We start from the raw sequence: 26,577 nt of genomic DNA, 5'->3' as shown, positions 1-26,577 counted from the left end.
TGATGACACCATTTCAGAGGGGGCAGAGAATCGAAAACCGGCATCAATTTGGGCGTTAGAAGTGATCCTCCACCCGATTCCCGAATACGGTACCGGCAACAGAGAATCTCGCCCAAGGTTTCTAAATTATTATTCATTCAAGGGATGTGGGCTTTCCTGGCTAAGCCAAAATTTGTTGCCCATTCCCTATCTGGCCTTGGGAAGGTGGTGGTGAACCACAGCGCTCCATGTGGTGTAGGTACACCCAAGGTGCTGTTAGGAGGGGAATACTGACTACTCAAATTCGAAGATCAGAGAATAATACTTGTCATCAAGAATAAGCGATGGGTATAGAAGGCCAATGAAATCCTACGCTGTGCAGACCTACAAAACACACACAGCTTCTTCCAGACCATCACATCCATCCAAATGGTCCACCCGAAACAAATCCAAGAAAAGTGTCTGGGGCAATGCAAAAAGCTCTACATGAAATGAAAATGGCTTATTGTCACAAGTAGGCTTCAATGAAGTTATTGTGAAAAGCCCCTAGTCGCCACATTCCGGCGCCTGCCCGGGGAGGCTGGTACGGGAATCGAACCGTGCTGCTGGCTCTGCTTGGTCTGCTTTAAAAGCCAGCGATTTAGCCATGGACTTTATTGATCTGCCAAAGGCCTTTGACTGCATTAACCACAAATTATTTTGGAAAGTCCCCCAGAGACTTGGATGTCCAGCAAAATTTCTTCCCAAGCAGTGACTCTTGCACGACTTAACCATCCTTTGCAATGGATTGGAGATTGATCCCTTTCATATCCAGATGAGCGTCAGGCAAAGTTGTGCGACTGCACCAACTCCTTTCACTATCTACCTCAGCATGGTCATGGCAGTCATTGCTGAACACTGCCACTAGGAGTGATGATTGAATTTAATTTGGCAGGAAGCTTTACGAGAGGCTGGAAGCCAAGCCAATGGGGGCCCTCCATGAATCACAATATGATGGCTGTGCAGTTGCAGCCCACACTGCCAGCAAAATTCAGGCTACTCTCAAGCTCGTCAATACTGCATGCAAAGGAAAAGACTCCCACTCAACACCAGCAAGACGAGAATGCTTCACCAGCCCTTCCCTGAGCAAGCACATACATCCCCGGCCATTGTTATTGATGGGAGTGGGGGGCTGCTTTAGAAGTTGGTGACACTTTTTATATCTCACAGTTGCCTTTCTCAATAGGTCACCATTGAGGTGGAGATCCAGCACAGAATCAGCCGTGCTATCACAGCCCAGCAAAAATTGTGAAACTGGGGGTGAGATTTAATGCACTAAAGATAGAGTCCTGTTTTGGGCGCATATAGCGGCATCTTTCTTGGTACCTGCAGCACCGAGAACGACCCCTCTATCAAATTGGCACTGTTGATTTTTCTGGCCTTGATTGGGAACGCCTCACCAAGGCCACACTTACCTCACTTCCAGATGGGGGCATCATTTTGTAATGCTGCCCAATCTCTTGATCCCCTCAGATACACCATCACGTCCTCCGGACCCCCAACTTGCTTCTTAGGGGTCCTCAACCCCACCCTCACCCCCACCCTCATAAGGGCAGTGCACTCCCGGGTCCGATCCCTGGCACGGCAACCAGGCGCCCGGGACCTTGGCACCGCCAGCCTGGCAGTGTCACCTATGCACCGTGGCAGTGCCTGTGCCCAGGTGGCACTACCAAGATGTCAGGCTGGCAGTACTAAAGTGCCTGGATGGCAACAGGAGTGACAGGATACCACCCAGGGGCCTCCGATAGCCTGGTGCCATGGCGAGGTCTCCCAGGTGCAGGTGTTCGTTCCCAGGCCTCTGGAAAATCAGACGGCAACATATTTAAATGAGTCCCATGGCTGACTTAAATATGTTAGCGCCCCAGCGAGGGAGAGATCCAGATCGCGACATCTCACAAGATCTTGCCAGACTTGTTAGATTTCACAAGGCTTTCCGAGCAGCGCAAATCGATTTAACAACCTCGCCCGTTACCGAGTCGGGCACAAGAAGGCAGTTTGATCGCGCCCTGGGTCTTTGACAGCAGAGATCTCTGTAAGAGTACAAACACATTAGTCCACAGTGCTGCCACTGTCACCACTCTTCGAGATGACAGTGAGACTTGGGTTGCCTACCAAAGCCACCTCCTGCTGCTGGAGAGTTTCCCCGAGCAGTGTCTCCACAGTCAAGTGGGAAGACATGTGTCATCCTTGTTCGGAGGGACTGACAACGGCGGCAATGAAAAACAACAGCATGTTTAGAGTAAATATGGTGACCTTGTGGCTAACAAATCTCCTATAGAGGGATAATATCAATCTTAAAATACATGGTCCCTTTAGCAAGCGGCACTTCAGAATTGGCATGTTTATCCACTGATTTGCTGCACTGCTGGCCTTGCTGCAATTCATGGAGCCAGCTCATTTAAAACCTCATTAATATCCTGTGTAGAATGGGAGTACTGAACAGGTGTGGAATGGATATTGGTTCCAGCTGCTTTGAGAAGCATGAAGTAATTGAGAAGAGCAGATCAGACAGGGAGCAGCAGATGAGGACTGATAACTCTTCAACAGAATAACACCGAATGATAGATTGTGCACTTAGAGACCTTTGCAGTGAATCTCCGAGACTTTAGGAGAAAGGCTTCAAATGCAGGACTGGCCAGAGGGAATCTAAAAAATGACACAGTTCATGTAAAGGGGAAAGAAAAACTTCACTGAATCTGACCCTCACACTTTACTCAAGGACATACAACAAAGATTGGATTGGTTGGATTGGATTTGTTTATTGTCACGTGTACCGAGGTACAGTGAAAAGTATTTTTCTGCGAGCAGCTCAACAGATCATTCAGTACATGGAAGAAAAGGGAATTAAACAAAATCCAAGAAAATACATGAGAATACATAATAGGGCAACACAATATATACAATGTAACTACATAAGCATTGGCATCGGTTGAAGCATACAGGGTGTAGTGTTAATGAGGCCAGTCAATAAGAGGGTCATTTAGGAGTCTGGTGACAGTGGGGAAGAAGCTGTTTTTGAGTCTGTTCGTGCGTGTTCTCAGATTTCTGAATCTCCTGCCCGATGGAAGAAGTTGGAAAAGTGAGTAAGCCGGGTGGGAGGGATCCTTGATTATGCTGCCTGCTTTCCCCCGGCAGCGGGAGGTGTAGATGGAATCAATGGATGGGAGGCAGGTTCGTGTGATGGACTGGGCGGTATTCACGACTCTCTGAAGTTCCTTGCGGTCCTGGGCCGAGCAGTTGCCATACCAGGCTATGATGCAGCCCATCTTTCTATAGTGCATCTGTAAAAGTTGGTAAGTTGGACCAGGATAGATTTTTGGTGATGTGCACCCCTAGGAATTTGAAACTGCTAACCATCTCCACCTCGGCCCCGTTGATGCTGACAGGGGTGTGTACAGTACTTTGCTTCCTGAAGTCAATGACCAGTTCTTTTGTTTTGCAGGCATTGAGGGAGAAATTGTTGTCGTTACACCACTCCACTAGGTTCTCTATCTCCCTCCTGTATTCGGATAGAAAGGCTGTTGGGTTTTCACAGACAGAAGGTTCACCTCACCACCCTTCCTTTCCGCCAAAAGGTATCTCACAAGTGATATCGAAGGAGATGCCAATGGCACTGAATATGGAACTGAATAACACCTATTTCAACCCCAGAACAGGAGGCAGTGCAGGAAAATGTTCAAAGGCCTGAGAGGGCAGCCAAGGTAACAGATCAGCCAGTTTTCTTCTTCGCTCATGAGCAGAACTGGGGTAAAATATTGAATGTTCTCTTTTGTTACTGGGAGAACAAATCTTCTTTCATCCACAGCCCTCTGGGTTAGATCATCCCAAAGATTCATAGAACTCTGGCTGAGGAAATTTCTCATTGTCTTCGTCCTGAATGGCCAACCTCTTCTCCTGAGATTATAACCCCTGGTTCTAGTCTCTCCAGTCAGGGGAAACAGCCTTTTAGCCTTTTACACTTTCAAGTCCCTTAAGAACTTTACATGTTGCTCATAGAATTCCTACAGCCTCTCACGGCGCTGAGGACCCGGGTTCAATCCTGGCCCCGGGTTGCACTCCGTGTGGGGTTTGCACATTCTCCCCCATGTCTGCGTGGGTCTCACCCCTAAAACCCAAAGATGTGCAGGGTAGGTGGATTGGCCACGCTAAATTGCTCCTTAATTTGACAAAAAAATTGGATACTCTAAATTAAAAAAACAATTCCTACAGCGTCGAAAAACAGCATCGAGTCTGCACTGACTCTCTGAAACAGCGCCCCATCTGAACCCACGTCCCCACCCTATCCCCGTAACCCCATCTAACCTGCTCATACTTAGCCACTAAGAGGCAATTAGCATGGCCAATCCACCTAATCCGCACATCTTTGGACTGTGGGAGGAAACCGGAGCACCCGGAGGAAACTAACACAGACACGGGGAGAATGTGCAAACTCCACAGACAGTCACCCAAGGCCAGAATTGAACCCGGATCCCTGGCGCTGTGAGGCAGCAGTGCTAATCACTGTGCCTTCCACTCACAGAGATCAGCTCTCATTATTTTAAACTCCAGAGAATATAGGCCCAATGTACTCAATCTCTCATTAGGTCAATCTTCTCATCCCAGGAATCAATCTAGTGAAGCTTGGTTGCTTCCCCTATAGTGCAAACATACCCTTCCTTCGGTATGGAGACCAATTTGGAATGCCTGGTGTGAAAGTGTGAGGGAACCAGATTTATTAGTTATGTTCAAAAGAGAATTAGTCAGACACTTGAAAATGAATGATTTGCAATGCCATGGGGAAAGAACAGAAGAGAGGGGCTAAAAGGATAGTTTTTTTCAAAGAGACATGATGGGCTGAATAACCATTTCTTGTATTGTGAAATGATTTGATTCTGTGAGTTGCTAATGTACGTCATGTGTCACTACAAGCTGCCAGCTGTGCGATGTTTGCATCTGTTTTGCTTTGATGTTATGAGAGCTCTTCAATCCCCGCAATGGCATTGGAAGCACCTGCAAACTCCTTTTGGTGAGTAAGCACATGCACAGTGAACGCCCCAACAGAATAATGTAGAAAAGGCCAATCAGCTCACTGATCATCATCGGTGTCATTTTAAATATCACTGCGAAAGTCCAGCTAATGCCCTCTCTTAATCTCAAACAACTCAACACACATTCAATGAATGCCCACCATTAATCAATGGGATCATCAGCTGCTTCCAGGCTATCTGCTGGCCGATTTCTCCTGGTTGTTGATTCAACTTTAAAAGCAGTTGGTTAAAGTTGCAATTGTCTACAGTGAGGGGTGTGACACATGCTGAAAGATATTTTGCTGACTTAGGCTTCTGCACTAACCCATACATGGATGAACCAATACCATTTCCATTGGGATACGGCATGACTTGGAGAATGAATGGGGGTAAAACAGAGAAGGGCAGGATGCAGGATGAGGGAGGAGGGAGGGGTGGGTGGGAACAGGGCTTCTCAGCAGGAGGCCATATTTACGCAGGGTGCTCATAGAGCAATTCTTCCACCCGGGCCTCAACAAGGAACAATGTCTGTCCTTCAATAAGGACATCCACAATGAAAGCTTCCATTCTGCTGGAACCACAAATTTACCAATAACCGTAACCCCAAATCCTTATTGACCAATCCCATATTATACCTTCCCGCTGTCACTGACCAGAGCAGTGACCACAGCTTGACCACACTGCAAAAGTAAATTCCACCCCAAAGTAAACACTCCAAAACAAATTTATAAATGAAATGTTTTCGGGCGGCACCATGGTGCAGTGGTTAGCACTGCTGAAATAAAAATGAAAATTTGGGCAACACGGTAGCATGGTGGTTAGCATAAATGCTTCACAGCTCCAGGGTCCCAGGTTTGATTCCCGGCTGGGTCACTGTCTGTGCGGAGTCTGCACGTCCTCCCCGTGTGCGTGGGTTTCCTCCGGGTGCTCCGGTTTCCTCCCACAGTCCAAAGATGTGCGGGTTAGGTGGATTGGCCATGCTAAATTGCCCTTAGTGTCCTAAAAAATAAGGTTAATGGGAGGGGGGGGGGTTACTGGTATAGGGTGGATACGTTGGCTTGAGTAGGGTGATCATTGCTCGGACCAACATCGAGGGCCGAAGGGCCTGTTCTGTGCTGTACTGTTCTATGTCTATGCTTAGTGTCACAAGTAGGCTTCAAATGGTTACTGTGACAAGCCCCTAGCCGCCACATTCCAGCACCTGTTCGGGGAGGCTGGTACGGCAATTGAACCCGCGCTGCTGTTAGATGTTTAGCTGCTGTTGTATAAAAAGTCAAAGGTTCTGCTCCTTTTCCACAAACACCTTTAATTTACTTCAAGAGGCTCTGCACAAAACTCTAACATCACATCACCTGACACAAAGGCCACCTGAAGCCTCTTTACATATCAGTGTCAATTATTGGATACTTAACATTAATGAGACAACTAATTGGAATGTCTCTTGACCCATTACTTAACAGTCTACCCTTCCTTGGAGAAAAACAAATTATTAGGTTAAAACAGAATTACAAGAAACTCAAAAACACAAATGCAATTTCCCCCTTCTCTTTCTCTTTCATTTTCTTTTGGAAGAAAAACAAACAGTCACAGAAACAGGCGCCCTTCATTAACAATATCCAAAAGCTTCTGTGAGCTAGCCTCTCTTTTTGTGAAACAGTCTGATGATTGATAGCTACTGTCGACCCATTTAAATTTTGCTATTTCCCCTCTGTCCAACATCTGCTTCAAACTTGCGATGTCTATCCTTAACCTTTTGTCATTGACACTTTTTGTTGAGTGCACATTTACCCACAGGGATTTATTGTGAATGTGACATTCAATAGGTATATTACCCAAATCCAAATTTCTGTCAATATCTGAAATTTATAAAAGGCCATATCCACTGCCTCTACAAGGCTTAACATCTCAGCTGCCAAAGTGCTTTTGACCACTCTCCTTATTTTCTTTGTTTCGCACATAAGAGGGTAGCATTTACCATTGTTCCCCAAAAGGAAAATCATAAAACGTCCTGCTCTTAAAACCCCAACACATAAATTTGCATAGGACACATCACTATAAACTATGGGCGGAATTCTCTGCTCCCCACGTAGTGTGGGAGAATCGTGGGAGGGCCTCCTGACATTTTTTACCCCCCACCCCCGGCGCCCCTGCGATTCTCCCCCACCCTCGGAAAAATCGGCGCTCGCCGTTTTTAACGGGGACAGGCCTGTGATCGGTGCCCACCAATCGTCGGACCTGCGTCCAAAACGGACGCACTCTTTCCCCTCCTTGCCCTCTTGCCCGGCAAGATCAAGCCGCCACATCTAGCCGGGCGGTGGTGGAAAAAGACGGCACCGCACATGCGCGGGTTCGCGTTGTCTGCGCGCTGATGTCATCCGCGCATGCGCGTGTTCCTGCGCATGCGCGGATAACATCCGCGAAGCGCCGTTCGGGCGTCATTTCCGGCGGCTGAGGTCGCGGCCGGGAACGACGGGGGCCCGCTCCTAGCCCCCCGGGTGGGCGTGAATTAGGTGCGGGGAGTGGGCCCCGAGGCTGTCATGAACCTCGGCCGAGTTCAAGACGGCCTCAGTGATTTTTGGAGCCGATGGAGAATACCGCCCCATGAGTTTCAAGTGCCTAAGGTCACCTAAAACCAGGAACCTCAGAACACAGTCCTGCATTTTTAGATTGACCAATGCTTTATTTGCTCTTATTATGTCTTCCAATTTGGGATCATTCATTTTTGTACTCAACTCTAAGACATCAAAACTCATGTCCGGTCTAATCTGTCTACCTAACCAATACAGTTGCCCAATTAAACTTCGCAGTTACTCTTTTTCCATCTTTGAAACCGTTGCGTCTTTTTGTGAAACCCGGCCACGACTAATTGCTATTGGGTTGAAGCTCTCCAAATAAGATTGCTGACGTAAAGTTGCCCCAAACTTATTCTGTCCGATTTCCAGTTCAATATATTTAAATACACTGGAAGCCTGACTTCCAACCCTGAATTCTTTCCTCAAACCAGAGATTACAATAGCTTCGAAACCACTAGTCCCAGCCCACAAAAAATCATTGACATGTATCATAAAGATGCCAGAAATATTTCTTTTATAGTGCCAGTAAAACATTGCCAGATCTGCTTTCAACTGGCAACAGCCTAATTTTAACAAAACTGATCTTACCAAAAAGTACCAGACTCTAGATCAGGGGTGGGCAAACTACAGCCTACAGGCCGCATGCGGCCCGCCAAAGGTCTTTATGCGGCCCACCAAGATCAAGTCATTTAAAAAAAAAGTTTTTAAATTTTTTTTAAAAAATTTTAAGGTTAATTGGGGGGGCTGTTGGGTTACTGGTATAGGGTGGATACGTTGACTTGAGTAGGGTGATCATTGCTCGGCACAACATGTGTTTCATGTGAAGTTTCTACTTTAAAATATTAAATTAATTGTTTTTTTCTTTAAACTGAGTTACTTTGTTTTTCAAATAAATGTGTTTCATGTAAAATTTCTACTTTAAAATATTAATTAATAAAAATTAATTGCTTATTTTTCTTTAAAAACCTTTTATTTTGGCTATTTTAAATATTAATTATTTTACTTAATATACTATGTGGCCCTTTAAAATTGTGAATTTCTGAATGTGGCCCTTGCACGGAAATGTTTGCCCACCACTGCTCTAGATGCATCATTCAATCCACATACACATTTGTTCAACTTCCAGAGTACCCCTTCTATGTTAGCTGTCTCTTTAGGAGGACGGAGAAAAATGTCTCTCTGGAGCTGATGCCCCTGCAAAAAGGCAGCTTTTATATCTATAGATTTGCAGTCCCATGCTTTGTGGCTAATAGAGCCAAGAGTATCTTTAAAATAACCTTTCCTGCCGTAGGTGAATCTACCCTTAAATCCTGATCTTCTAAATTTTCTTCAAATCCCCTTGCCACAAGCCTGGCCTTTGCCTTATAAGTTCCATCTGGAAGAACCTTTTCTGTACAAATCCATCTGTGGGATAGAGCTCTTTGTCCCCTATCCGGTACTTCTGTGCATACCCCAAATTCACTCCAACTATGCAATTCTTGCTGTTTGGCATCTTTGATAACTTTTTCATCTAATTTATTGGAAGCCACCAAAATCTCACGTGCATGTGGGCTTCTAGTCCTATTAGTACTCGTAGTCTCACTCTGTTCTGAGATCTTGATAAACTACGTCTCCTCTCCCACCTGGTATCTCGTTCTGTATTGCTACTGCTTGATCTTTCCCTTCTGCTGTGGGATGTCCTTTCAATAGTTCTCGCCCTCTTCCTGCGAACCTGTTCACTATCCGATGTACTATCTGAACTGGCACTGCATTTCTGTGCCCTCCATTTTTGAACTTTGTGATCCCAATCCATTGTCTTGACTCCCTCCCCTGAATGCTGTACATTCAACCAATGTTTATACTTTCCAGTGGCCTTCCCTGCTCTACTAATAACAGTTGCATCCTTCCATTGACTAGACCCTTCAGGCAAGTATGTCACTTTTGTACCAACATTTGGCAGCTGTCCTTTCGGAAAAATGGCCTTTTCTAATTTATCAGAAGTGTTGTGTTTCTCTACAGAAACCCTGTCTATATCAGTTAACTGGTCCTCATAGTTCTGTAACACGTGCGTACCAGATGATTCTGATTTCTCGTCGTGTCTGTCTGCTCTGTCTAAATTTGAAAATTTGTAGTCTATACACATTATCCTTGATGAATGTACCCTAACGGTTTGATTGCCATGTTGCAAAATAATTGTTTTGCCATCTATGCTATGATCTTCCCTGAGCCTTTCCACTCATTAAAATTGTCTCTCTTAGAGTACACTATGTCTCCTTGCTGAAAAACGGCTTATGATGGCTATACATTATGTCTTAAGCTATGCACATTCTTTCAGAGACTTCTGCTTCCAAAAAAGCTTTTCTACTGTTATGTAATGCATTTAAATGCTCTGCAAAGGCAGAGCTAATTGTAGTCCATTCCCAAGCTGGAACTGGTCATCTAAAATCGACGGAATTTTAGGATTTCTACCAAACACAAATTGATAGGGACTATAAGCATCGGCAATGATTTATTTGCATGTACTGCCCATGCTAAAGCTGAATTTAACCTGCAGTTTGGTCTATCTGCTAAAACTTTCTGGAGCATGTCATCTAATACCGCATGGTTTCTTTCACACACACCATTACTACATGGGCTTTCCGCAGCCGTATTCATAACTGTGATATTCACGTTTTCACACATATCCCTCAACTCATCATTAGCAAATTCTCCCCATTGTCCGTAAGGAATTTTGCCAGTAGGCCCATTCCTGTCACTATCCATTTTTCCACGATTTGATCCAGAATTACTCTCTTTTCTTTACTTTGTACAATCATTGATTGACTAAATCTGGTTGCTAAATCTACAAAATGCAAAATAAATTTATCATTGGCTTTATCCCAGATCTTAAGGTCCATGGCCACAATGTCGTTAAAATCCCTGGCCAAAGGTAGGGTTACTATCGGTCGTGCTGGTGTCCTTCTTTACTTCCTACAAACTTCACAGCGATTACTAACCTATTCTATCAGTTTAGTATAGTCTTCATCCCTTACCCCTGCATCCTTTAATACATTTTTCAGTCTGCAAGGAGACGGATGCGCAAATTGCCTATGCAGTTTTAATACAACAAGCTTTTTATCAGCTAAAGTCCCATTTTCAACTGCCATTAACACATCCTTAACAACTGTACTTGAAATATTATTTGTCAGTAATGGAATACAATAGTGTCCCGACTATGTAAATTGTAAGTCCGCCGTCTTTCCAAAAACTGTTGTCTTATCCTGTTCCATATCCAGTTTCTCGTGTACTTTCTTCATTGACCGTCTGCTCAGAAGCAAAGATATCTCACTTGATACAACATCCGTGCTAATGAAATGATTCACTCCGGCAATATTGCAAGGGATCACCACTCTTTTGAGTGACTTTAGAGTATTATCATCCCCAAACTTCAGACTTGTGGAACTTTCAAATTCCTTAACCTTGTTATAATTTTCAGCATTCAAGGAGTCCGTAACATTTTAACCAGTCAATCCCACACACAGTAGATGTGCAGCCACTGTCCAACACAGCACAATTGAAGGATTCTATGGTTATTCAGCCCATCATGTCTCTTTGAAAAAAACTATCCATTTAGCCCCTCTCTTCTGTTCTTTCCCCATGGCATTGCAAATCATTCATTTTCAAGTGTATGACTAATTCTCTTTTGAACGTAACTAATAAATCTGGTTCTCCCACACTTTTACACCAGGCATTCCAAATTGGTCTCCATACCGAAGGAAGGATATGTTTGCACTATAGGGGAAGCAACCAACACCCTCATTACAAACATTACAAACATCAATTTATCATACCCCGGGCATTTCTGGGGTTCATCTTCCTATTGTAGGTTCTAACTGGGTTTCTGTATCATAATTTCCGGGTCCTGATCTCCTTCTATAGTCTTGGAACCTGTTTGTAGCTGTGAGATTCTGCCATCCTGTTAGTAGTGTGTTTTCCATATTCTGCTTTATTGCAGACTGACCTATTTGGGTCATCAGAGCCATCAGAATCAAATGTTTCCCCAGAAACTTTTTTAAAGCTTCTGTCATCTGATCAAATAAGGTATCCTTATCCGCAAACTGAACTCCTGTCAAAACCAGGAGCCTATCCATGTTGCTCACTCTAGCACAGTCAAGTAATTTAAAGGCCAACACAGACTGCGAAAATGTCAGGCTGTGTTTCTGCAGCCATTTATATAGCCTGCCAAATACCATTATATAGTCTTCAATGGAGAAATCCTCTATTTCCCGGAATCTATCAAAATCCGACCTTGCTTCATACACACTTAACAAGTCATCCTTCTTTTAAATCTTATCCCTATAATGTAATAGAGTCTCCAGACCTTCTTCTGAGTCTAACTCTTCCAATTCCAGCTCAGAAAACACTTTGCTCCAGATTTTACTGTCATAAGGTAGAGAAAGAGCCAATGCCATGCCTTGTTTTCTCTTTCCCTAGGCAGTTACCTTAGTCCACATAACTACTGAACTTCTCCATTGGGGGTAGACATACCCAGCCATCTTTATCCTAGGTTCAGCCATATATCTTTTTTTTTCCTTCTCACTCACTCCTTGGTTTGGTCTGGAAAAGTTGTATCTTTCAACCCTTCACATTTGCACAGCAACCACCCTCTGCTACCATGTATTAGACGTTTAGCTGCTGCTGTATAAAGAGTCAAAGGTTTTGCTCCTTTTCCACAAACACATTTAATTTACTTCAACAGAGTCTGCACAAAACTCTATCATCACCTGATGCAAGGGCCACCTGAAGCCTCTTTACATAATCAGTGTCAATTATTGGATACTTAACATAAATGAGACAACTAATTGGAATGTATCTTAACCATTTACTTAACACTGCTGCCGTTGTTCTGCTTTACAAGCCAGTTTTTCAGACCACTGTGCTAAACTAGCCTATGGTGCTGAGGACCCAGTTTCGATCCCGGCCCTAGGTCGCTGTCCATGAGGAGTTTGCACATTCTCCTCGTGTCTGCATGGGTTTCACCCACACAACTCAAAGATGTGAAGGTTAGGTGGATTGACCATGCTAAATTTCCCCATAATTGGAAAAAATAATGGGATACTCTAAATTTATTTTTAAAAATGAAATCTTTCCAGATTGCATGACAAAGCTAACTAATCACACTTGTGCATTACCTTACTGCCTGACTTCTGTATGCCTTTGTCTATCCTTGTGTTCCTGTGCAATGCTAACACAATCATCATTGGCTCTCCTTCGATTTGAGGATGACGTCTACTTATGAGTTTCTGTCATGGGTCATCATGTGACTGAACAAGTGGATTCCGAATTTTGCCTGAATGTTTGCGGAGTTGACTTGAAGAAGGACATTAGCATTTAATTGATGGTTCTCCCAATGAATCGAGAGGATGCAGCAGGGGCATTGCTGATAAAAATTTCTCTAGTGCTTCCGTGTGTCACTGATGCAGTCCAGATCTCACTGCAGTGCAGGAATGTGGTGATGACAACTGTCTGTACACTAAAGCTTCTGTTGATTCGTGGCATGCGCGATGTGGGTTTCTCTTCCGCTTCCGCCATGGCGGAGGCCGTGGCGGCCGCAGCAGAGAAATAGTGCACTAAGGGCACTGGCCTGGAGTCTGAGCGGGGGCCACGATCGCGGGCCTGGCCACCGTGGGGGCACCCACCGGGGTCCGATCGCCCCCCCGCCCCCCCCCCCCCCCCAGGACCCCGGGGGCCTGCTCACGCTGCTGAGCCCGCCGTTCCAGAGGTGGTTTAAACCTCGGCAGCGGGAGAGGCCTCCCAGCAGCGGGACTTCGGCCCATCCGGGCCGGAGAATCACCGCAGGGGCCTCTCCAATCAGAGTGGCGAGATTCCCGCCACCGCCACTTCCCGGGTGGCGGAGAATCTCTGCCACGGCGGGGGGGGGGGAGATTTTAGGCGCCCCCAGGCGCCCAAGGTCTGGGAAGAACTTAACATATTCCAGAGTCTCCCCTTCATCATTCAGGAGAGGTAGAATGTTGACTGACCAAGTCGGGGTTGCAACATGAGTTTTATGTTGGGAACATTTAAGGACGGGCTGAGTTTCTCGGATGCAGAATTGAAGAGATCAAGAGTAGTTTGTAAATCTGGTGCAGAGTGGGCAAAGCCACTGCAGTCATCTGCCACCTGTACATATATCATGTATGTTAATAGTGTTCAGTCTAGTTTTGACACAAAACTGAGGTGAAAGAGTTTTCCAAATAGATTGTGGGTGGGATTCTGCGGTTCCCTCAGTCTCATGTTTTTCAGCGGTGGGATTCTGTACTCTCACCATTTCTTTTCAATGGGGTTTCCCATTGAAGCCATCCCACGCCACCAGCGGGAAAAGAGAATCCCAACGGATGGAGTTCTTTACTCACAGCAAAAGGCAGTTGATCTTTGAAGAGTTGAATAACCACAGTCGGGTAAATTGTATATTGTACGGGGACAATCACAAAGCCCTGCTCAACACTGCTCTGAATTTTGAAGGTGTCTGTTTCAGAACCCCTACTGAATTGGAAAATAACTCAGTCGTGTCCATGACATGATTTATTATTTCCCTCTTGAAGCTCCCAGTAGCTGCAGCGTGGTTGGTGCAGGATACTGCAAAAGGCCTTGGAGAAAGACTGCAAGCAGCTCCGTGTCTAAAAGAGCCAGCTGTGAACTGTACAATCTCAACATGGGCAGCAGCAGTCTGAGCTGTAGCACGACAACAGAAAAGGCACTGGTGGATTGACAGGCCTGGGATTACCAATACTGTCGACAGCAGGTTTGTGCTTCATAGACCTGCTGCACAGCCCCAGGGTGGTACCTCAGCTAACCTAGTAACCCGTTTATAGCACAGATTGCTGAACTGCTATGACACCTTTCAAATCCCTTTACACACTGCAATCCGCAGCACTAATGGCAGTTGTCTGAGTTTGCGGGGCAGCAGTCTGTCCTTGTATTACTTCAGCCTGAGTTTCCACTGCAGTATTTTAGTTGTGCTGCGTTGGAAACTTAAACATTCACCATCAAATACTGCATCAGGATTGGATCCACAATTGTGCTGATGGATTTGCCCAGCCTGTCATACTGGAATGGATGGACTCTATGCCCTGTATCAAGTCCTATTCCAGGTTGGTGCTGGATTCTTCCACACTCCTTGCCACGTAAGAAGTCTTACAACACCAGGTTAAAGTCCAACAGGTTTGTTTCAAACATGAGCTTTCGGAGCACTGCTCCTTCCTCAGGTGAATGGAGCAGTGCTCCGAAAGCTCGTGTTTAAAACAAACCTGTTGGACTTTAACCTGGTGTTGTAAGACTTCTTACAGTGCTCACCCCAGTCCAACGCCGGCATCTCCACATCATCACTCCTTGCCATTGACTGCAAGCTTTCTAGCAGCCTTCCTGATGTCCCAAACATTTCATTGTGCATGCCCCATCAGTCTACTTCTGTAAGCTGCCCACTAAAGACTTCATCTGAGGCCGTTTCAGCAGAACACGTGCACAACCTTGCTCTCCAGTGAGATGGCACCTACTCTCTACCCTGGTTGCACACTTCTCTTGCCCAGTTTCTCGCCAATAGCAGATCCTGCCTCGCCGCTTTCTTCTAACCTATGCGCTATGTCAGTATCTGAGCCGGTGAAATCGAATGACTGCATCTTCATCATGCTTCTTCTTCATGCAATTTCACCATTGTGTTGTGAAATTGTACATCTTGGATGTCTGAAAGGAGAAAGGGTCACAGATAAGATTGCAGTGTGGGGGAAGTGGAGGAATTGAAAGCATGTGCCTCTATCTGCAACTTGTAAATCAGCAGAGAGCATGAGATGGGGATAGGTTGGATATGAGAAGGAGGGTTAAAATGAGGAAACTGTCACCTTTGATGGTTTCTGACCCTCCACTTCCCATAGCAATCCCAAGAATGGTCAGCGCAGTCTGCTGCTTGGGAGTGGCACCCCACCCACCACCTTCGACATTCACCCCCTCCAGCATCAACGCACATTAGTAGCAGTGTGTACAACCTACAAAATGCACGGCAGCAACTCAACAAGGCTTCTTCAACAGCACCATCCAAAGACAAGACCTATTTCATCTGGAGGGAGTACAAGGGCAGCAGACACATGGGAACACCATCACCTGCAAATTCCCCTCCAAGACGTACACCATCCTGACTTTGCAATGTACCGCCATTCCTTCACTGTCACTAGGTCAAAATCCTGGAACCCTCCTCCTAACAGCACTGTAGGTGTACCTACACCACATGGACTTCAGAGATTCAAGAAGCCAGCTCATCACAACCTTCTCGAGGGCAAATAGGTGAGAATGTGAAGCAAGGGTTAATAGCCGACTTATGACTGTAAGCCGAATAGCCTTGAGAAACAAGGAAGATGGCTGGATGACGGAATATGAAATGTGGGAGCCGCTTGCAACTATGGCTAAACACCTGCTGTTGAAGCTAAGACTGCTACATACTCATGTGGCAATAGATAACTTCAAAGTCTGTAAAATCATGTATCGAAACTATGGCAATAACAAGTTAATCATGTATTGGATCTATGGCAAAAACAAGTTTATGCTTTGTAATGGGGGCGAGCTCAAGTGAATGTAAGGGACAGCCCCTTAAAAATACATATAAAAAAGGATGTATTGAGCAATACTTTGGCACTCTCTGAGGTGGTTCTCCGGAATACCTAGACAGCGGCCCCGATCGCAATAAATATTTTGAAGTACGGACGTGTTCGAGACCGTTTCTTCCGTACTGAGAGACAAGTGAATTAGAGACGCATTCACATAGGGACGGATGTAGACAGCGATGCCTACAACCCATGAACATAAATTTGAAAAAGTTAATGGGGTGCAATCTTTTTGGGTGATGTGGTTACCATGGTTGAATAGCTGGTAGTATAACCTATGAAATGTGAGTGTGAGGCTTACAGCAGCACTGAGTGTGTGAGGGAGATGCGAGTGCGAGATACTAGCTCTGGTTGATAAGAACCTCTTAGTAAACTATTGATGGTGTGGTGAATGAGTAGTACCTTTGTCCAGTGGTGGAGCTAGTAGGGTATGCCATTTGAAGATAGATTCACAGACCCTAACTATTCCTGTCAAATGTAACTTGTTACTATACTACATCGCTTTTCTCAGGGCTTGATTCTTGGCACTGACCTCCACGGCTACTTACTGCCCTCTCGTGAGACTGTGCCAATAAGGTATCCTAATCCCTGCAGATACAGGACATTTCTCCTCCTTTCCATCTCCTCCACAAGGCCGCAGTGCAGGGTCCGTAGTCTTTCCAAGTTTTACAGGTCTGAATCTCTTTGGGGACAGCTGCCAGTATCTGTTCCAGCCACAGTGCACTGCCCCTATAAGAGGTGCGGGCTGGCAGTAAGCGGTACTGTCATTTTTGCCATTTGTGATACTGGCTCGCCTGCTGAAATATCCAGCCAATCAACAGGAGATTCTCAAATCATTTAAAATTCATTGAAGAACATTAAAACAAATTCGACTCCAAGAACCTATCTTTCTCTTCCCAGAAACAACAGGATTTACCCAAACAAGTCTTTGGATATCATAGAGTCAGAATAAACACCGCATCCCCATACTTAACAATAAACATTCTCACCTCGGTTTTTAACAACACGAACCTCTGGAACATTCTGGTCGTTAATAGAATATGAAAAGCAGAACCAGCTGTTGTCCGCGTCCCTGAATCTGCAATGTTGCTGTGCCAACTGATCAAGGTGTTCCACTAGAGATACTTCAAACTCACACTGATCGCAGGTATCCTTCTTGGGTCCTTTGTTAAAGGCTTTACACAGAACACAGTTCCTGTGAACAAGTTAAGATGCAGATTCATTTAAACAGGAAAGACCACAAGGCACAAATTTCTGTCTTTACACTCCTGCTGGGGAAGGTCACGAGCTGGGATTATTAAGTCAGAAATGGCCTTTTTACTATCAAAGCTCAGCCTTTGGGCTGGCAGGGGTGTGGGGGGGTTGTATGAATCAGATATATTTCACGACTTTAACATGTGCATGAATTAGATGTAAATCACAGAATCAGACAATGCACAAGAGGCCCTTCGGCCCATCGAGTCTGCACGAACACGTGAAAAACACATGACCTACCTACCTAATCCCATTTACTAGCACTTGGCCTTGAACCTTATTATATGCCGAATGCACATAATAAGGGGCTGGTTTAGCACAGGGCAAAATAGCTGGCTTTCAAAGCAGCCCAAGGCAGGCAAGCAGCGCGGGTTCAATTCCCATACCAGCCTCCCCGAACAGGTGCCGGACTGTGGCGATTAGGGGCTTTTCACAGTAACTTCATTTAAAGTCTACTTGTGACAATAAGCGATTTTCATTTCATTTCATTTCATGCTCATCCAAGTATTTTTTAAAGGATGTGAGGCAACCCGCCTCCATCACCCTTCCAGACAGTGCATTCCAGACTGTCACCACCCTCCGAGTAAAAAGGTTTTGCCTCAGATCCCCGAAACCTCCTCCCCCTCACCTTGAATTTGTGTCCCCTCGTGACTGACCCTTCAAAGAAGTCAAGCAGCTGCTCTCTATCCACCCTGTCCATGCCCCTCATAATCCTGTACATCTCGATCAGGTAGCCCCTCCGTCTTCTCTGCTCCAAACCAAGTTTATTCAACCTCTCTTCCTAACTTATATGTTCCATCCCAGGCAACATCCTGGTGAATCTCCTCTGCACACCCTCCAGTGCCACTATATCTTTCCTATAATGTGGTGACCAGAACTGCACACAGTACTCCAGCTGTGGCCTCACCAAAGTTCTATACAACTCCAACATGACCTTCCTGCTTTTGTAATCTATGCCTCGATTGATAAAGGCAAGTGTCCCATATGCCTTTTTCACCACCCTATTAACCTGCTCTTCTGCCTTCAGAGATCTATGGACGAGCACACCAAGGTCCCTTTGTTCTTCAGTACTTCCTGGTGTCATACCATTCATTGAATCCTTCCGTGTCAAATGACTCCTTCCAAAGTGTATTACTTCACACTTTTCAGGGTTAAATTCCACCTGCCACTGATCTGCCCATTTGACCATCCCGTATATGTCTTCCTGTAGCCCAATACACACCTCACTGTTAACTACCCGGCCAATCTTTTATCATTCACAAACTTACTGATCCTATCCCCCACATTGTCAACTATGTTGTTTACATAAATGACAAACAATAGGCGACCCAGCACAGATCCCTGTGGTACGCCACAGAACACTGGCTTCTGGTCACTAAAGTAGCTATCTGTCATCACCCTCTGTCTCCTACAACTCAGCCAATTTTGAATCCACCGTATCAAATTACCCTGTATCCCATATACATTTGCTTCTGTAAATGCAGTCACATAAATTTGTTCAGCTACAGTTTATTAATGTTTATCACAGAAGTGCAGCTGAAGAACCGTGGGTTCTAAATCCAAAACGCATTCAAAGCCATCCTAAACAGATAATACCTAGTTCTTTTTTGAAGGAATTAACCAACTAAGTTTATTGAAGAAACAGATATGACATCGCAATGGACTGAATACCTACTTGTGGACTGTACAGACACCAGGACAAGTTGGACACTGTTCACAAGTTGGCCCTGCGAACTTACTGTCTGTACACCTGCACCGACCACATTCACATGTTCCTCTGCCATTACAAATTAGCCCATTAGTCGATTCACATTCTTCCGTATCCAATGAACAATGACAAGCATTGCCTGTAAAGGTGGGCAAGCACACACATTCCCCACAATGGCAAATGCCATTTCCTGCAACAAATAAAATTGACAAGGTTAGCTCGCACGTCAGGTCTGTTTTGTTAAAATCTACCTCAAACTTTATTTTTAACTCTAACTTTATTTGGGGCTGCACGGTAGCACAGTGGTTAGCAGGTTTGCTTCACAGCACCAGGGTCCCAGGTTCGATTCCCGGCTTGGGTCACTATCTGTGCGGAGTCTGCACATTCTCCCTGTGGGTTTCCTCCCACAGTCCAAAAATGTGCAGGTTAGGTGGATTGGCCATGCTAAATTACCCTTAGTGTCCAAAAAAGGTTAGGTGAGGATACTGGGTTGCGGTGATAGGCCGGAAGTGTGGGCTTAGGTAGGGTGTTCTTTCCAATGGCCGGTGCAGACTCAATGGGTCGAATGGCCTTCTTCTGCACTGTAAATTCTATGATTCTATGAACACAGTACCTCTTACAATAATTGCAGTTTGAGAAGATAGCCATGACCTCCAGGCCGACATTGGCTTTGCAATGCAAGCACTCCAGACCCATGGTGTGGTAAATCACATGCAAACCTTGGACTGTAAGCTTAATCTTGGCTGCACAGTAAATGTAACTGTGTTGAGGCAGCTCAGAGTGTGACATGACCTGTGTATATAATTTGAACAGCATTGTGCTCCCTGCAATGAAAATATTGAAAGGTTTTAATGTTCTCATTACTATTGAAGAACCTCAGAGTGTATCTTGATCTCTGTAGAGAATGTGAATATCATTGCACTAACCGCTTAGGACAATTTGAAATGTTTTGTAATGTTTCTTTCAGATATTTACCGAATAAAGTACGTTTCTTGCAGCAACAAAAAAACGACATGCACGAAAGGGACTGCCATGTAAAAATGTCTGAGGTCAATTTGAGCCAACAGAAAGATTGTTGGTGTTGCCTCTATATTTCAGCTTTTGCAAATCCTGTTTAGACACAAAAAACAGCTTAAGGAATGGATTTGGTGGGAAGATAATAAATTGTTGCAGCCCCTGAAGCCCTTTGACGATGAAGCAGAATTGTTACTATTTAAGATGGGTGTCTTTCTACCCAGTAGAAGACTGAGCTGATCTTTTGGCAGATAGCACAGCTCTGTAACTGACTTCATGCCGACTCACAGCCAGTTCCTTATGTTTACTGTTGGGGCATGTTGAAAATGTTGGTGGAATAATGTTTGGGTGTTAGCCGTGATCATTTGGTTTGGAAGAGCTTTCCTCCCAGTCCCTCTGTAGTTGTGCTTCTGATGGCTTAGCTGGAATAACGGGTTAGCTTTGGGATTTTAAAAAGGAACTTACTGTAATAAATCAATCTTTATTGAATTTACTATTATCAAGCAATTGCATAAACTTAACCCCGAAATATGGACTATAGTAAGAAAAATACAGATTTTTAAAAGAATGTATAAAATTAACAAATGGCAAGGATATTCCAACCCTGCTGTGGCAAGCCAGGTAAAAGTCCATTAACTTCGGCGGCACCAATAAATCCCGGCCACAGGAACATCCCGCCCGCTGGAAACATTGGGCGGGATTCTCTCACCCCGGGGCCGGGCCGGAGAATCGCGCCACGCCAGTCCACCGATTCTCCGGAGAGCGGAGAACCGGCGTCATTGGCACCAGCGCGGTCGGTGCAGCGCGGGTCGAGGGCCGCTCTACAGGTCCCCCCTGTTGATTCTCAGTCGGGATGGGCCGAGCGGCCACGCTACAAAAATACTTCACAGCTCCAGGGTCCCAGGTTCGGTTCCCAGCTGGGTCACTGTCTGTGCGGAGTCTGCGTCCTCCCCGTGTGTGCGTGGGTTTCCTCCGGGTGCTCCGGTTTCCTCCCACAGTCCAAAGATGTGCGGGTTAGGTGGATTGGCCATGCTAAATTGCCGTAGTGTCCTAAAAAGTAAGGTTAGGGGGGTGGGGGTTGTTGGGTTACGGGTATAGGGTGGATACGTGGGTTTGAGTAGGGTGATCATTGCTCGGCACAACATCGAGGGCCGAAGGGCCTGTTCTGTGCTGTACTGTTCTATGTTCTATGTTCTAAAAGCCACGTCCCATCAATGCCGTCCACACCTGTTCATAGCCGGCGGAATTTCGCCGTCGATGCATCTGGGGGCACCTGGTTGCGGGGGGGGGGCTCCGCTGTGGCCTGGCCCGCAATCAGGGTCTACCGATCGGCAGGACAGCCTCTCGGGCTGGGGTCCTCTTTTGTTCTGCGCCGGCCCCTGTAGCCCTACGCCATGTTGAGTCGGGGCTGGGGCGGAGAAGGGAGCCACTGCGCATGCGCGTGTTGGCACCGGCCAGACTGTATCATGTGCAGGCCCGCGGCGCCCATCTGATGCCGGGGATCGGCAGCTTGAGCGGCATTGTTCAGAATTGCTGTTCCTGAGGCCATGTTGACGCGGTTGAGAAACGCGACGGCGTTTACAACAGCGTCAACACTTGGCCTCAGGATCAGAGAATCCCGCCCATTGTAACAAAAAGCACCTCATGCTCGTTCATAATGGGCACTAAAGACAAAAATTGAGCAAAGGTCTGAAAAGTACAGCAAACACTCAATGAAATATTTAATTCATGGTATGAATAATAATCACTTATTGTCACAAATAGGCTTCAATGAAGTTACCGTGAAAAGCCCCTCGTCGACACATTCCGGCGCCTGTTCAGGGAGGCTGGTACGGGAATTGAACCCGTGCTGCTGGCATTGTTCTACATTACAAGCCAGCTATTTAGCCCACTGTGCTAAGCCAGCGTGTCAACACAGAAAATGTGAACAGGATGGTAAAAATTGTGGGCAGAAGGAATTGGGCATAATTAAAACCTGCTCGTTCAATTTTCCAATCTCTCCACCTGTGCCTGTGGAACTGGCAGCACCAATCAGAAAATCATCTCTGCTGCAAATATGATGTGGGAACAAATAAAAAGCAGCATTCCTCGCTTCAATGTGTATTATTCCGCTCTCCTACAAGAATGGCTGCATCCCCTCTCAAATTCCCATACGCTGTCACAAAGGTAATAGTGTGAAGTTGAGTCTGGGCGACTGTGGCCACCTGCATTTGGCTAGTTCAGATCACTGAGATCCAGGGTAATGTGTGAAGAATTTGCAGTATAAAGCCAATACGCAGATCATCAGTGCAGTGATACGTATACCGATGGTATCCAATAACCTTAAGTGTAACTTTGGTTCCAAACAGAACAATGTTAAAAAGAAAAGGCCTCCACACATTGATCACACGCTGCCAGTGGCCTAAACAGGCCCAGGCCTGCCCCTCAGTGAGAGGAGGTCCCACCTTCAAGAACTGCCAGTCCACCTGGCTGGCTGGTAGGCCTAACAGTCCCAGCAGTGCCTGGCTCAGTCATGGACACTGCTGGGACTGCGGGAAGAAAAATAATAGATGCTGGACTAAGATAAATACAGGGCCTTTGGGGCAGGCGGGGGAGGGTGATAGGGGGCTGAAAGCATAGATTTTGGAGGAAAGGTAGTGAGTGGCAAAGGGATTAGGGTTGTTATCATCATTGGTAGGGGTAGGTGGGTGCTTGATGATCAAAGGGCACCGCCCAAATGATGTATGTGCCCCATTTCCAACTTTTCAACAAAGTTATTCTGACTCTTGCCTGCCTTCTCATGCCAACTGCAGTTTGACATACTATTCAGCGGTCAATTGGGTTATTAGCAAGCTTAATTACACCGTAATGATTTTTAAAAAAATGGCAGACAGCCTACTTGGCATCCACCTGTCTATCTTATTATGGGGATCACATCGGGGGTCAACAGGAAGATGGTGGGATCACCAGCCGTCATATTTTACATGCCATAACTACCCCCCCATCCCCCACCACCACAACCCCGCCCCAAACAAAAACACACCCGGCAGGCAGGCCTTAAAATCCAGCATCACATTTCAGTTCAGTATTGGCTTCTGTTATTTTGGCATAATTATTCTAATGTCACGAGAGACATCAGGGGCAGAATTCTCCGATCGGCAACGCCAAAATCGTGTTCGGCAACCGGCCGGAGAATCCACGTTTACACTTGTATCGGGGTCGGTGCCGTTTTTATGATGCTCCGCCCCCTCAAAAACAGCGTACTCGGGGAGTACACCGCACGCCTTGGGGATAGCCTCAGGACGTCACCTGAGGCCCTCCCCCGATGCTCCGCCCCGATGCTCCGCCCCGATGGACCGCGTCCCCGATGGCGCGGGGCATGTGTCCTCACAACGTTCGGGGACCTTGCGTGGCGGCTGCGGATTGTGTCCAGCGCTGCCACAGCCGGGGGTGAAGCCATTCCACTGGGGGCGGGGGGGGGGGGGGGGGGGGGGGGCTTTGGCGGGATCTGGGGGGACTGGTGGGGGATGGTCATGGGGTGGCAAGGCTGGTTACAGGGGACAGTTTTCGGCAGGCTGGGTCCACGCGCGGCCAGCCAAAAACTGCACCCCTGTAACCAGCCTCGCCAAAGGTCCGGAGGATCCGTGCGGGGGTGGCGCAGATTTTCTGGTCGTAAGACCAGACGGATCCTACGGACATTGCCGCAGAATCGGAGAATCCAGCCCAAGGTTCTGTACCATACACTTGGTAATACAAGCTAACATTGATTTTCTTTGAGCTCAGTCCATCCATCCGGCCCAGGATTCAGCAGACGCAAAATTAAATTTTGGCAGCTCATTCACAGGATCACAGAATAATACAGCACAGAAGAGGCTCTTCGGCCCATCGAGTCTAAATTGACGCATGTTGGATACTTGCCTCCACAAATCAAACCATTGAATCGGTCACAACTGAAGTTATCACATTCACAATATTGTCCAGAGAACTTTTCACCGGGATTTTCTCTCTTCTTGCAGACACATTCCCCACAAATACAATCACCATTGTTGCTGCAGATGGAAGATGCATTGTATTTTCTACATGAAGCCTCCATGTCTTCACTGAATACTTCGTCAGCGCTGCATTCACAAAATGGACCAATACGTCCTTCCTTACACCTGAAAATTAAGCAGTTCAGTTTTAAAATCAACAACAATGAACCGTGAACATACTTTCTTCTTTGAAGACAAGTACTCTTCATCTCAAGGGACAACACCTCAACGTTTGACAGCGCACTTTGTAACTTTCTGCACTTGTCAATGAGTTCAACAATTTAAATCACAAACTGCATTGTTTTGCTGGTTCACTGTCTTTCTGAATCTCTTTACTTTGCAGGTGGCTGCTGTCCTGCCATTCACACGTCATCCTGACACATCTTTTATTTCTTTACTTGTCCCATTACCGTTCCCTTTGGCCTTTTGCACCATCAAACCACTTGTCATTCCACCCGACCACAGACATTCCCTTTTGTTAAAAGCAAATTACTGCGGATGCTGGATTCTGAAATGAAAGAGAAAATGCTGGAAAATCTCAGCAGGTCTGGCAGCATCTGTAGGGAGAGAAAAGAGCTAATGTTTTGAGTCCAATGACTCTTTGTCAAAGCTAACAGAGTGGGTGGGAAATATTTATACTGTGGAGTGAAAATGAAAGATGAGTCATAGCCACAGAAACCCAGGGAAACCGGGTGCTAATGGCCACAGATGTGGAGATGTCAGCGTTGGACTGGGGTGAGCACAGTAAGAAGTCTTACAACACCAGGTTAAAGTCCAACAGGTTTGTTTCAAACACTAGCTTTCGGAGCACTACTCCTTCCTCAGGTGAATAGCCACAGAAACCAAGGGAGAAGTGCTAATGGCAGTCGCCAGAGAAAACAAAAGGTGTGAAAGGCCAAACAGCAGCCTCTGATCTCCGGGTAAGCGTTCTCCAAGGCGGCCTTCAGGACGCGCGGCAACGCAGAATTGCCGAGCAGAAACTTATAGCCAGACTTCCGGTTGTGGCTATGCGGAGCTAAGCCGCAAGTTCGGCAGCTCCCGCTTTAAAAGGACTTGTGGGCTCTTTTAAGGGCCCCAAATGGCGCTGATTCGACGATTCCCGGTGGATAAAGGGGTCTGGAGTAAAACCCCCCGGGATTTATGGTTCGGACTCGAAGTGGGACGAGGAGAAAAACGGTAGCAGCTCCCCTGGAAAAGCGGGGGAAGGTGGACAAAATGGCGGCCGGTGGAGCCCCTGAGGAGTGGAGGCAGTGGGCGGAGGAGCAGCAGGCGGCCCTTCTGCGCTATTTCACGGAGCTGAAAGGGGAGTTGTTGGAATCCCTGAATGTGTCTACGAGTAAGCTGCTGGAGACCCAGACAACCCAGGGTGTAGCGATACTCGAGTTGCAGCAGCAGGCCTCTGAGCGCGAGGAGGAGGTTTCGGCCCTCGTGGGGAAGGTGGAGATACACGAGGCACTTCATAAAAAGTGGCAAGATCGGTTCGAGGAGATGGAGCTTCGGTCACGGAGGAAGAACCTGCGGATCCTGGGCCTCGAGGAGGGGCTGGAGGGGTCGGACCTGACGGCCTATGTGGCCGTGATGTTGAACTCTCTGGTGGGGCAGGATCCTTCCATCTGCCCCTGGAGCTGGAGGGGGCCCATAGAGTGCTGGCCAGGCGGCCTAAGGCTAATGAACCCCCGCAGGCGGTGCTGGTGCGGTTCCATCGGTTCAGTGACCGGGAGTGTGTTCTCCGATGGGCCAAGAAGGTGAGGAGTAGTAAGTGGGAGAATTCGGTAGTGCGTATCTACCAGGACTGGAGTGCGGAGGTGGCCAAGCGGAGAGCCGGGTTTAACCGGACGAAGGCGGTGCTCCATGGAAAGCAGGTGAAGTTCGGCATGTTGCCTCCTGCATGCCTGTGGGTCACCTACAAGGACCGGCATCACTACTTTGAGTCCCCGGAGGAAGCGTGGGCCTTAGTGCAGGCTGAAAAGCTGGACTTGAACTAGAGATTGGGGGCTGTGGGAGTTTTTCTATTCTATTTATGTATCATTGTTTATGCTGTAGCGGGTTATTCTGTTATTTTTGTTTTTTCTCTCGCTTTCGGACGATGTGGGTTATGGTTCTGTGTTCTAAGGGGGGTACTGGGGTTTGTGTTTGATCTGTGTCTTTGTTTGTACGGAGTTGGTGGTTGGGTTGGGACTGCGGTTTGGGAGCTGCATTGGTGGCGTGGGGCAGTGTGAAAGCGCGGGCATTTCTCTGGTTTCCTGCGCTGCGGGACGAGGGGGTGGAGCTGGTGGTGAGGGGCGTGGTTATTAGACCGGGTTTCCCGCGCCGAAGCGGTGCCCAGGAGCTGATGCAGGGGAGGAGGGAGGACCTCAAATCGGGAGGGGTCGGAGTTAGAGCGGG

The 26,577-nt window shown here is 46.7% G+C and overlaps 1 protein-coding gene across 1 annotated transcript in view; it reads right to left on the bottom strand.

Annotated features, from left to right (window-relative positions):
* LOC119966496 (integrin beta-1-like) overlaps window positions 1-26,577 on the bottom strand; it is a 132,153-nt gene that overhangs the window by 8,048 nt on the left and 97,528 nt on the right. The window contains 3 exon segments of the mRNA XM_038798276.1: window positions 17,196-17,401; window positions 19,136-19,358; window positions 24,080-24,318. Of these exon segments, the coding sequence (XP_038654204.1) occupies window positions 17,196-17,401; window positions 19,136-19,358; window positions 24,080-24,318 (668 nt within the window).

This window comes from Scyliorhinus canicula, chromosome 5, assembly GCF_902713615.1.
Source record: "Scyliorhinus canicula chromosome 5, sScyCan1.1, whole genome shotgun sequence".
Lineage (NCBI taxonomy): Eukaryota > Metazoa > Chordata > Chondrichthyes > Carcharhiniformes > Scyliorhinidae > Scyliorhinus > Scyliorhinus canicula.
This window is presented reverse-complemented; position numbering and strand designations above follow the sequence as displayed.